Raw genomic sequence first — 13,619 nt, 5'->3', positions numbered from 1 at the left:
TTTAGGAGCAAAACATTAACTATTTTGTTCCTAAATAACAACGAATATCAGACACAGTGTTTTTTATTGGAAAAGACACTTTTTGTTTCTGCTTTTAGAAAGAAAGTAAAAACCCTGGTCTTCTTTAAAATGTACATTATGGGTCTGGGAATTTTGAAACGAACAGCCAAATCGAGTGCTTTATCTGAGGCTGCTTTATTTGGCCCACAGTCTTAAAGGCGGAAAGGGTGAACTATTTCGGCATATACGCCTAGATTTAGGCTCGTACGCTCGCTGGAAAGCAAATCTCGTCGTGTTCAGTGGTTGATCAGCGTTATGTTGGAATTGAAAAGTTGAAAGCTTTACAAGGAAAATACACACTTCTCGTCAGGAAATATATTTCCAGGTGCCACAGAATACGGCTTAAAGATAAAGCTGTATCCGTGGTTTTATCTTAAAACTTTATACTCAACGTCATTACTGCCAACACACATCTGTATGCCAGGCATTAAGAAGCGAATTCCAGGTCCCTTCGATAGCTCAGCTGGTAGAGCGGAGGACTGTAGAGGCGGCGTTTCGCATGGGAATCCTTAGGTCGCTGGTTCGATTCCGGCTCGAAGGAGGCTTACTTTTTCTCTCTCCATTTTGCTGATTTTTAAACTGGTGCTTCAGATCGGTAAGGCTTTTATATCCTCCCTGATTAAAATTAACGTTTATTGAGAAAGCATACTTTAAAATGGAGAGGCTCTCTTTATACACTCAGCTTTAAGAGGCCAATCCGAAAATAAACAAAAAATGTGCCTCACCTTTTTCTTTTAAAACAGTGTGGGGAAAAAAGGAAGAAAAAATAGCACATTCGTTAAGGCAATATGCTGAAAACACGTGGGAAACTCTCATTTTTCTCTCGCCCTCGCTGAGGCAAGGACTCGCCTTCCCAGCAGCCCTTGAGCCTGAGCCCGCCCAGTAGCTCCTCCTCCCTCGCCAACCTCTCCAGTATCCCGCCACCTTTCTCCTCTTACTGGCCGTTCCCCCCTTCCTCCCTCGCCCAAGCTCCCCCGTTTGGTCGCGTGCTTTCTGCAGCAGCCAATGGGGTGTCAGTCCGCGTGCGCAGATTCAAACGGTGGCTCCGGTCAGAGGCTGGGCGCGAGATTCGGCGGCAGGGTCGAAAAAAAGGAAAGGGAAAAAAACAACAACAACAAAAACCCCGCGAGCTCGGCGGCGCCTCTGGGAAGCGTTCGAGGCGGAGGGCCGAGCAGTGGCAGCCGGGCAAGGGCTCCGCTCGCTTGGTCCCCGATCCTTTTCCCCTGCCGTTTTGGGCTGGGTGTGGGGCCATGCCCCCGGTGCGGGGAATGGGGCGGGGCCGGGGCTAAAAAAAGCAGCGCCCCCCCTCCCCGGACTCCCCTGTCGGGCATCGTCCGGCGGCTTCGATTGAGCGAGCGCTCCTGGTCGACGGGGCCATCCCCGTTCCTTTCTGCTTGCTTTATGGTGCACGCGAAGGATGGCGAAGAGGCCGCGCAGGTGAGTGGCCCCGTACACTCTCCCGCTCGCCGCCTTTGGCATCTTCCATGCCCGGCTCTGCGTTTCCCTCTCTTTCTGCCGCGGAAGAGGCCGCGCCACCCTCCTAGGCGATGGCTTCTGAGTCTGACCCAGCCCGCCTCTCCTGTCCGCGGATCATGGAAGGTTTTCTGCTGCTGCTTCCACGTGCCCTGGCAGCTCTGACCCGTTCTGACATGCCTCGGCCCGGGTTTTTCTAGTGATGGTTTCAGGTTTTGTTATGCTGCTTTTACACAGGGTGAAAAGATGGTCCTCCTATTTCATTCGGTTATTTCCTCACGATGCCAAACCACATCTTTGTGTGGAAAAAGTAAAAGTACCGAAAAATATTCCTGCTATCCGTTTTTGCTTTTTGTTTCACTCTTGTTTTATGTATGTACAATAAGTAAAAGTATGTGAGAGGGAAAGTCTGAAAGAGAGTAATGTATCCCCTGTGTCATGGTTCTTGCTGAATTATTTTCTCCTATACATTGTTTAAATATGAGAGCATCTAAGCAAAAATAATATTTAAGGATTGCAAAAGGGAGCAATAAATATTTCAGTCAAAACCTGCACATAAACCAAGCAGTTTTGCCTGAATATTGAAATCTTTTCTTGGTTTTCTACTCCTTTATTAGAAAAATACATAGCTAATAATCGTAATTTGTTTCAAATGGACATATTTGCCGGATAGATTTCTTGTTGTTTAATCGATTTCTTAGAGGATAGCATACAAAAATACATGAAGAAAAATAACATTAAATGCAAATGAAAAAGCAGGAAAATAATAAATACGGAACAATCTAAAACTGTGGTAAAAATGATAAAGCATAGCACTAAAAATATACAGAGGAGTAAAAGATCCAAGGTACAAAAAGTTTCTTAGTAATAAAAAGACAATAAAGCAAGGGAAGGCATTTTACTGAATTATTGAAAGCTGGCTATTAAGCAACAATGTATGATTCTTCAGCAAGCAATGATACTTGGCTTGAAGCCTCTTATAATGAAATAGATAATATATGGATTGCATTGGTTAATTCCAAGATTTTAAATTGAGCCTAAAGTGGAAACCAAAGTATATAATATCGATATTTCATTATTTTGTCCAGTTCCAATCAGTATCTTAGGTGGATTTTTCTGTTTAACTTCAAGGACATTCCTGCCTACATTATGATTTGTCTCTTTTATCTCGATTAAGTTTTTCTTTTGTCAACTATGAATTGTGAGTACAATTTTGTAAATCATATGAAATTGGCAGAACTTATTTCCAAATAAATAGAAGATATAGAACTAATGTGATGGGCTTTTGAAGATTATAATATGGGAAATTGTTCCACTTTAATTACAGTTTATATAACTTTGTTTAGTTATGACAGATGATAATGTCCAAACCACTATTGCACCAATCAGAAGCAGTTAGAGAACTGCCAAATCAAGAATTGAAATGGATTCAATTCAAGAATTGACCTAAGATGATTGAAAGAGTTGGAATTGTAGATCAACCACATTTGGAGAGTCATGACTGCTGTCTCTGGCTGAAAGGGAGAGGATCAACTGAAAAAATAATATAGTAGTCCTGTAGACTGTGATCTTACCAATATATTTTCTTAGATGATTTTAAAATGAAAATATTAATGACTGAGAAACATTTTTATTATGATTTTTCCTGGACACAAATGTTGTAAAAGAGTTGAGCAAAGACTGAAAATGAATTTGTCTGTTCTATTTTATATGATAATATTTAATATCTTGCCTAAGCCATTTGCAAAGAAAACTATGAAAACAATTGTAAATGAAACACCTAATTTGGTAAATATTAGTATAGTTCTCTATGAAGCCAGTAGGTGGCAGACTGTTCTCAAGGTAACAAAGGTGAAAACTTATTTGTTTTCTTTAATAGTTCTGAAAATGAAAGCTGCTGTTTAATTATTGTTTCCTAAGGTGCAATATTTGCATACAATTATTGTAACTTCCTTGTAGAAAAATATTTTTTTCTTTATATATATTATTTTGATCTAGGAAAAATGCCATGTATAAACTAGCCCAAGTATTGGTACAAATATACAAAAGTAGTGCCTTCACTTCCAAAATGTTAATTTAAATAAGGATATTTTAATAAATGAAATAGGAAAATAATTCTTGAAATGAGCACTTTTGGTATTTGTAGTCTCCACATAATCACCACTATTTGCTATACACTTCTGCCAATTATAGGCAAGCTTCTTAAACCATCATGAAAAAACTCCATTATTTGTCTTCTGACAATTCTCTCCACTTCTTCATTTGAGTTAAGAACACAAATTGAAAGATTTTTTTTTCAATTTTGGAAAAAGTTGAATGTTGCATGTCACCAACTCTGGACTATGGTGGATGGATTTAAATGATGAGATGCAGCTTCTAAATTGCCTCTTGGGTGACTTGTGTCTTTTGAGATCTAGGGTGATCAAGTTGCAGCAAGATTTCCTTAAATTTCTAAACTCTAATAATTATTTCAAAAATTTGAATATTGCAGTGTAACACTCTAATTTGATATTGTTCAAATATTGCCTAGTTCAAGGAATTCCAGTGGAATAGTACCTTCTGCAATGTTCAAAACTAATACGTTTTTCTGCCAAAGCACAAATTTTGAACTTTTTTCCACAGTTAAGATTTGTGATAATACCCCATGAACAAATGCTTCTTTTTTGGTTATAAGAATGGGCCTGCCTATGTTTTCTTTACTATCATGATGCTGTGAAGAAATTCTTGTAATGTGACAATAATAATAATTGGAAAATTTCAACTCTTGAAGTTTTCTGCAAGAGCATGTGAGGAACCCTTCTTTCAGAACTCTTCCAATTTTGAAGAGTATCAATAATGTGACCCAAATGTTCTTAACAAATTTTTTCCCTTGAGTGATGTACCAGTTATCCTTATTCAATTCATGAAATTTTCTCATGTGAAATTTGTTGTTTGTTCTGACTCGTTATGCATTTCATTCTTAATTGAACAAATCAGTTCTTGTTGGGGATACTATATTTAAAATTTGATGGCTCAGCAGTGCACATTACTCATATCATAACCATCACCATAAAGGTATATGGAAAGAATGAATTTTAATTGGAGGGACAAGTTTTTGACCTTCATTGGTCAAAACCTTAATTATGGCATTACGTAAATGCACTAATGAATACCTACTTCAGTTTTCTTTTTCACAAATAATAGCAACACAGCTTTTTCTTGTGCATCAGTATTGCCCTCTGTTTACAATTTATAATAATGGAAGCAGAATAACAGAATTGGAAGGGACCATGCAGATCTTCTACTCCAACCCTCCGTTCCAGCAGGAAAACCTATACCATTTCAGATAAATGATTATCTGTTCTTAAAAATCTGTAATGTTGGAGCATTCACAACTTCTGGAGGCAACTTATTCCACTGATTAATTGTTCTCACTGTCAGAAAATTTATTCTTAGTTCAAGAAAGGTTCTCGCCTTGATTAGTTTCCATCAAACACTCATGTATAGTCATGAAGACTAGATGACCTCCAAGATCCCTTCCAGCTCTATTCTGATTGATTGATTGTATATTCAATATTCTCAAAATAAGATTTATGATGCTAGTTCATAAATTGATTTTATCACAAATCTAAATTATGTTTGATTATGCTAGTATGAGAATTGTTTGTGTAATACATATAATATATTGCATACAGATACCTTTGCTTTCAGTTGGTGTCAAGCACACCGGGAAAATTGTTATTGTTGGAAGTAGAGTCATCTTTCAGGGTATGCTTAAATTCTCTATTCTTATTCCTGAAAGCACTAAAATTTGATCTTGACATAAATCAAGTATGTGAAATAGGGGAGGATGTAATTTGGGCATGCCCTCAAAGACAAAACAGTTTAAAAGTAAAAGACAACTAAGAAATATTCCAATTAGGACATTCTTCCCAGGTTGCTTTCTGTTTAAAAAATGTAGAGACATGTTAACATAGTATTCCTATACATCATTTACATTATGCCTACTATGATCCTGTGCATTTTAATAATGTAAATTTATTTAAATAAATATTTAATTAATATTTAAAGGATTTGATTTGGTTGCTTCTTAAAGTTTTACTTAGACTTTAGCTGTTCAGTCAGTAATGGTATATGAACAAATGCCTAAAGTTTGCAGTACCTTTTAGTTTAAAATATTGACTATAAGTCTTTAAAGCATGTGAGACATGGGCATAAATTTACTGTCAATGTTAACTTAATAATAGTTTGCACTTTGCAGTGAGGAAGATGATGATGAACTTCATTATGCAGATCATGACTATGAAGTACCACAACAAAAAGGGGCAAAAAAGATATGTAACAGAGTAAAATGGACCCGTGATGAGGTGAGCTCAACTGTAACATGGCTTATCTTCCATACAGATTTGAGTTTAGCATTGAAAAATTATTCATGGAAAATTTTATCATTTATTACAGGATGAAAAACTTAAAAAACTAGTAGAACAGCATGGTACAAGTGATTGGACATTTATTTCTAGTCATTTACAAGTAAGTGGAAAATGATTTAGGTTTTTCTTATTTAGTATTCAACGTGCAGAAATTTCAGCATCATTGTCTGAATAAACAATAAGAGAAAAAAGAACTCTCTATATCTGTTAGATTTCTAGTTTTATAAAAGAAATGCTATACAAATATTAGAATACTATAACATCTTCAATCAGGATGAAAAGCTACACAGAGAATAATTATTTTTCATTTTTTTGCAGAATCGTTCTGATTTTCAGTGTCAGCATCGATGGCAGAAGGTCCTAAATCCAGAACTTATTAAAGGCCCCTGGACTAAGGAAGAAGATCAGAGGGTATCGGATTTATATTTATATTGCTCCTAAGTACTAATTTTGTTTCAGGAAGGACAGTACTGTTATTCAGGTATCTATTGTCCTCTTTTGCCATATGTAGTTCAATACAAAGTAGGATATAAATAAGAACATTATAAATGTTTGCATCCATATTCTTTGCTGCTTAAAATAGAGATTCATCTCTTTTTTTAAGCTTAGGAGCTGTGCTTGGCCTTTAATTAGAATACATTCCTATTTAATATCTTTACCCAATATGTCTTAACATTCCTATGCTCTGAGGGATACTTGGTGCTCTAAACTAGGTAACATCATCAGTAATGAAACATATACAAGAAAGCAACCAAGCTCAGAGCACCAAGGACCCCTCATTTCAACCCTGAGCTATTATTCTTCTACTCCTATGCTCCATTATATATGGCAGTTATTGCCTATAATTGTTCAAAAATTTAAATATTGTTTAACACCTTCCCTCGCGGAATTGTTAATATTGTTCCTTAGGGAAAGAAATGTTAACATATATACCAAAGCAATTATATATAAATAAAGATTTCCCAAATTAATTGTATTTTCTATAATTTGTTTTTCCATATTTTAACCATTATTCATAAATTTATAATAATAAATATAATATAATTTGAAATAAATATTAATAAAAGACAAAACCAACATTTAAAATTTTCCTTAAGTGGGTTGCAAAGTTACAAGTTAAAAGCAAAACAGTAAAGTTCAATAAATAGTAAGGCTATGGAACATTTTGGATTTAATTCCAAATAGGTTCTTTAGGGGTAGTCACTGTTGTACAGGTAGCATATTGTAGTATATTTTTTACAACTGACCCATGTCTTTTCTCTGGATTGTATGAAGTTGTGGAGAGACGCTGTGGATTCCCAGAAAGGATGCAGTGGCTTTAATAAGGTGTAGTCTAATGCTATATATATGTCATTGCCTATCCTGAAGCATATTTTTGGAAATAAGTCTGAAGTACTGCATAGCACTAGAAATTGCATATATAATATAAGACACAAATGCTACTAAATGTGCATAGTATGGGCAGTTACCAAGACACCTGGGAAAAGAGGAATGTTTTGGCCTGGAGCAGTAATGCCTCTATGGAGAAGATGTTCCTTCCTTACAGCTATCTTCCAAATTTTATGACTTTGTAGGCACCTTGAGGAAATACCTGACATGCCAGAGGTAAAGGGTAGAATCACATATAATACTCTATTTTCTTACATTAAATGTGTCATTTCACCAATTTATATTTGGAAGAGAATGCTATAATTTAGCTTTGTAACATTATTTCAAACTTTGTTTTGTATCCTACCCTTTAGGTATTCTATTTTATACTGCACTCCAACAGCTTAGCTTCTAAATGTGATATTAGGTCTTGTTTATACATAATGCTACATCATAATGTGAGATGTATATGTGTGTGTACTTAGATAAGTCAACCTATTATGGAATAATGTGAGCTGCTATGGCTTTTTAAACAAAGTATGCTATACAAAATTCTGGCTTAGCATTATGTGGGATTTCATCCATTGTATTTTTACACTTCCCCTTAGCACCAGTGTCCTAAATGTAAGCCACTTGAAGTCAGAATGATTTTGTGGCTAAATTATTAAATAAATAGAGTGAGATCCATTGCTTCTTCTACATAGGTGCTATTTTTTCTTAAAACAATGCTGGAGAAAATGTGCAATTCAATTTGTATTCCAGGTGATTGAGCTTGTTCAGAAATATGGTCCCAAACGCTGGTCTTTGATTGCAAAGCACTTAAAAGGAAGGATAGGGAAACAATGTCGAGAGAGATGGCACAATCATCTTAATCCAGAGGTAAAGAAATCTTCATGGACGGAAGAGGAAGACAGAATAATCTATGAAGCTCATAAACGTTTAGGAAACCGATGGGCTGAAATTGCAAAACTACTTCCTGGAAGGTAAGTTTTTTTAAATTGTGTTTGTTTAAAATGATGCTATTATGTGGCCTTTTTTGCACAATATACTAATAAATTTTCCATTAACCCACAGGGCTTCTTACTGTTCATTCTGGTAGAAAACCAGAACAATTAACTGGATTAATCCTTCAATTTGGGAATACAGAGTTTTTGCCATTTTCTTCAGGAAGTCCCATGCTAGGAAAGTGCTGACAGGGCTTTATAATATTACTGCCAAGGCAGCAACAGTGCTTCAAATCTTAATTCATCCCATAATGAAGAACTCTCGCTGACTATCCCTACTGCCCTGCTCTCTCCCAGCAAAGCCCTTTCTTCCTAGTTTTCATCAGCCCACATTTCAGTGATCCTATGCAGTCTTGCCCTATTCTGCAGCATGGACACAGAGGACTTGAAAAGCTCAAAGGACAGATACAGAGGAATGTTGAAAAACTCACCAGATATTTTCAGACCCGTACCCCCCACTCTCCTGTGTGAGACGCAAGATATATTTCCTTTTTTTGCCCCAAAATCAGAGCCTTTGATAAGTGAAACAAACAGTAGTGAAGAAGACATCTTCAACTACTAAAAAAGACCTAAAGGCCATAAGGCAACTTAAAAAGTGAGAAGGTTAGGGTTTGGGCGTAATTCAGGAAACACTCCTGGCTTCTGAAACATACTTGTACGAATCTCGGTTAGAAGATTACTATTGTGATTTATCCTTCCACATTTTTGAGAAGGGATAATATAAAAGTATTATAACATTTTAATACATCTTTTAGAAACATTGAAACTGAAATTTTAGGAAATTCTGGAAAAGTAATTTTGCATTTTAATATTTGTAACTTATTTCTTGCTGCTTAATTTTCAATTTTATGCAATACATAATAAATATAATGTTTACTTTATGGACATAGTGCAACATTAAACATTGAATGTTGTCTCATTCAAAAAGAATTCATTATTTTACACTGACATTAGGGTAACTATGGAGAACTTGACTTCGGATTATGTCCTATTATTTGTTTAGGACTGACAACTCAATAAAAAATCATTGGAACTCTACTATGCGAAGAAAAGTTGAACAAGAAGGATATTTACAAGATGGAATCAAGACAGAGCGCCCTTGTTTATCAAAACTTCCTCACAAAACTTGTGTATCTACTGATCATCTGCATGCCCAAAATCAATTTTATATACCAGTTCAGACACATGTAGGTTCCAATTTTTATAGCTATATTTTTTACTATAGGATAATGTGTGTGAGAGCTTCATGCTGCAAATAATTTAAAATAATTTAGGTGAGATACTTGAAAGAATCTAGAATTTTTAATACTTTCAGCATTGTTTTAGCCTTTTCATATTGATTTATTTTTGATATATTTTTAAACTTAAAATACTTTTTCACTGTAAATATTTGATCCTAAAAATATTTGGTTTCCAATTTTATTCATCTTAATATTCTTATTTTGTCTCAAATTAGTAATCCTTTGAAACACATGTTCAAATTATTTTTTTCTAAAATTAAATGTTTTAAGTTATTCTGTAAAAATAATTGTGCAAAAATAATTGATTATATTTGTGTAAATAACTATTGATTTGTTAGATACCAGGTTACCAATATGTTTCAACAGAAAGCAGCTGTTTAGATGTTGCAGCTCCTTCAAACTTTATTCAGGTAATTGTTGGGTATTCTGCTTGACATCATGATGACAGCACAAAAATATTTCTGTTTAATTGTTATATTAAAAAAATATTTTAATAGAGACCTGATCACCAGGAATACAGTCAACCTCAGTTATTTTGAAAGGATTGACATATTATGGTGTCCAATAATTTAAATACTTTTTCCATCAAGGAAATGGAACTATTATGATTTTAAAAATCATATGTTAATGCAGCTGAATTATTTTTAGATCTTGGATAGCAGATGAAATCCATATGCATAAATCCGGAAGGATTTTTTAAAGTAGTTATCAAATATGTTGGTCTACTGCAGTGTTTTTCAACCTTGGCAACTTGAAGATGTCTGGACTTCAACTCCCAGCATTCGCTGGCTGGGGAATTCTGGGAGTTGAAGTCCAGACATCTTCAAGTTGCCAAGGTTGAAAAACACTGGTCTACTGTATGAAATTTCCATTACTTGCCTAGCCAGAATTTCATCTTATTTTGTTTCTTAATGTATCAGTTTGATTGGATGGAAATTGATTTTCAGTAATATCTTGCTAAAGAACAATGTATTTAAAAATTTGAGGAATATTTTTTTGTCACTGAGCAATTATAAAATAAAATATTACTTATAGTCATCTTATACATGTATATCAGCACCAGTCTACATAATTGATGTGTATTTTAAAATATTGTCAAATTCTGTTTACTTTTTTGATTGTTATTCTGCAAGTTAGTCCTATAGTTTAATATATAAATATGTCTGTGCAAAGCTAAATCAGACTGATAAAAAGTGACAGTAAATTAAAAATATAATAGTTCCAGACTGATAATATTCAGGTCCAGTTTCAAATACTGTGCCAGTTCAGGTTTGATAGTGCTCAGGGCAATTTCATCATTCTGATAATAGGCACCCACCAACAATGGCAAGCAAGCTACTGTGTATAAACAGGAAGCAAACCTCACTCTCTTCTACCCCTGATGATATTACCTAGTCAGGGATGAAATGTCTGCAGCAAACAACCAAGCTCAGAGAGCACCAAGGACTCTACTATAAGTCTGTCAGGATTTCAGTTTTGCTCTCAAATTATTCTGAAGCATATTGTTGGAAATTAGATAGCTAAATTCATTTTAAGAACATGTTACCAGCTGTGTTTCTACCATTATGACTATTTACTTACTGCTGGGTAATTTTAATTATAACAAAATCCTGTTATTTCATTCTAATGCTCCTTATAACTTATCTCCCTACTGATGTGTCCTAAATGTAATTCTATCTCCTTTTGTGTTGTTTTTCCCCTCAATGTCCATTCTGGCAGCCATTTGATGATGATCCTGACAAAGAGAAAAAAATTAAAGAACTTGAATTACTACTTATGTCAGCTGAAAATGAAATCAGGAGAAAGAGAGTGTCCTCAGTAAGTCTTTCTACATCTTTAAAATTAATTAATGAACAAATAAACTGTAATGGTATTTGAAGTATAGTTGAAGAAATCATGTTTCACTTCTCAACAGATAAGAAAGAATTTGGATGGCATAAAATATTGCTTATATTTTTCTTGTGATTTTAGAACAAAGGATTTCTGTGTTTTTTATATCTCCTTTGATGGCTCATAAAAAGGTAAACAAGTGTAGAGAGAGAGAAACATGAAGATTACTCTGCATAATTTGTGGCTAGAAATTATATATTGCATGCTTACTCTATCATTTGGCAAAATTATTAAGCCAGCTTTTATTATCTAGGCTGGGGCTAGCAGCCATCAAAAAAGTCAAGTTTAAGGGCACAGCTGATGGGGTGAAATACTCCATGATGTCATGCGAGTGGATGTTGCCCTGCCTAGGAGACTTCTGTTTGGTGCTTTTGATAATTAATTTTTATTTATTTTTGGTTTAAAGGAATGAGTATATACCCTAACAATAGTGAAATGAAACACCTCTAGTTTTTGACAATTCGCCACTGTAATTTAGCAGTATGATTTCTTAGAGATTGTTGACAGGTTAAAATTAGACACAACTGCCATTCTTGTGAAAATGGTCAGTATGAAATGATTCAAATATGTATGTCTGATTTAGATGTCTTAATAAGTCGGCGGAAGTACTCAGGTTTTGACAAAATAGTGTGACTTTTAAGAATGTGCCACATGGTTATATCAGCAGCATAACCGTTTGTACTGTGGTTTTCTTTCTTTTTTTTCTTTTTTCTTTTGGAAATAAGCCACTTTATTAAATGGAGCTTACTTCTAGGTAAGTGTATTATAGACTAATTAAAATAATATTATATTGATTTTCTGTCCCATTTTTATATCACAACTTCCATAATTGCCAGTGAGCATAATTAATCAGATGTCTTCTATAGTGAGTTTGAATTATCTTTCATGCTTAATTTTCAATAAAACATTTTTTGTGTTCTTAGCAAGCCAGAAACTTTTCTAACTGGTCTGGAAACTTCATCATGGAAGATAACATGGCAAATACTTTAAATAGCCTTGGGGAGCAAACAAATGACTTTTATGACATAGATGATACACAAGCTTCAATAAATCAGCAAACCTCACCTAGCAAATACTTGGCTGTGGAAGCAAATGCAGTGCTGTCATCTCTACAGACCATACCTGAATTTGCAGAGACACTAGAACTCATTGAGTCTGTAAGTCTTAATAATACAACTGATGTAATAAATCAGAAAAATATAAATTTTTAATAGTTTACTAAGATTATTAGTAATAATTTTGTTCACTAAAACTTGGATATTAACTGTTTATTAATTTTTATGAAAGAAATAATGATAGTGAACATCTGAATTGTTGGGATTATCTGAGAAAGTACAGGTCCTCCTTTAATAAATACAACACGACTGGAATCTCGGTCATCAAGTGAAACAGTTATTAAGCAAGATATCGTGACTGCTTCAGTCAGCGACTACAATCTTGGCATTCCCAGTTCCAGTTGTTAAGCAATCTTGTGAGTCTGAAGGAGATGGAGTCTCTGATAAAGAGCATGGGTTGCCACGGTGAGGGGAAGACTGGGAGGTATAGTGCAGGGCACACTTGAGTGTCTCGGCTTAGCTGAAAACGCTCCCTGCCAAAATCCAAGCAGGATTTCCAGCCCCTGAATGGGGAAAGAGTTATGCAGCCTTCACTGGGCCTCTCCCTCACCTTCCTAAGGCATCCTGTTCTCCTTGCCTAATCATGCTGCATCTTTGAGGCTGTAAATGTCAAGAACTCAGGAAATTCAGGCAGTTTAAATGAGTATAAAGATCTATTGCAATCTTAAGCGCTCTATAGGAATCTGAACTACTAATGGTCAAGGGGAATTAGCGGGAGTTAAGAAAAAAGTTCAAGGTGGGTTGGACTTAGATCTGTTGTGGGCATGCAGGGATTTATGACTGATGATGAGTTTGACCCTTCCTACCTGGTCATCTATAGTAAATCTCCATTGCCAAAATCCTGCTTGGAATGGACCTTTTTCAGCCAGCCTCCAGAAATGAGAGGGAGTCCTCTAGTTTCTGGACCCTGGCTGTAAATGCGTCGTATTGCAAATGGTTCATGCCAAAATTCTGCTTGGATTTCAGGATGTACCTTTTCAACCAGAAACCAGAGGGTGTCATTTTGGAAGGCAGCAACATCTTTCCTGCTAGCTTCCCCATTGATCTTCTGAGGAAGCC

The 13,619-nt window shown here is 35.3% G+C and overlaps 1 protein-coding gene across 4 annotated transcripts in view; it reads left to right on the top strand.

The window, feature by feature from the left end:
• The first annotated feature begins 1,105 nt into the window (after positions 1-1,105).
• Positions 1,106-13,619, top strand: part of MYBL1 (MYB proto-oncogene like 1) — a 28,803-nt gene continuing 16,289 nt past the window's right edge. Inside the window, exons 1-10 of one of the 4 annotated variants that reach the window (XM_081952571.1) lie at positions 1,106-1,497; positions 5,774-5,879; positions 5,971-6,042; positions 6,261-6,353; positions 7,218-7,268; positions 8,073-8,293; positions 9,318-9,501; positions 9,894-9,965; positions 11,275-11,373; positions 12,369-12,602. In XM_081952571.1, the coding sequence (XP_081808697.1) occupies positions 1,478-1,497; positions 5,774-5,879; positions 5,971-6,042; positions 6,261-6,353; positions 7,218-7,268; positions 8,073-8,293; positions 9,318-9,501; positions 9,894-9,965; positions 11,275-11,373; positions 12,369-12,602 (1,152 nt within the window). In that variant the 5' untranslated portion in view covers positions 1,106-1,477. Of the gene's footprint in view, positions 1,498-5,759; positions 5,880-5,970; positions 6,043-6,260; positions 6,354-7,217; positions 7,269-8,072; positions 8,294-9,317; positions 9,502-9,893; positions 9,966-11,274; positions 11,374-12,368; positions 12,603-13,619 lie in introns of all 4 variants that reach the window. The other 3 variants (XM_081952570.1, XM_081952573.1, XM_081952572.1) reach the window with 3 other exon arrangements.

The sequence above is a fragment of the Natrix helvetica genome (genome assembly GCF_964273705.1).
Source record: "Natrix helvetica genome assembly, chromosome: 4".
Classification (NCBI taxonomy): Eukaryota; Metazoa; Chordata; class Lepidosauria; order Squamata; family Natricidae; genus Natrix; species Natrix helvetica.
Note: the sequence above shows the minus strand (reverse complement) of the source record. Positions and strands in the feature narration are given on the sequence as shown.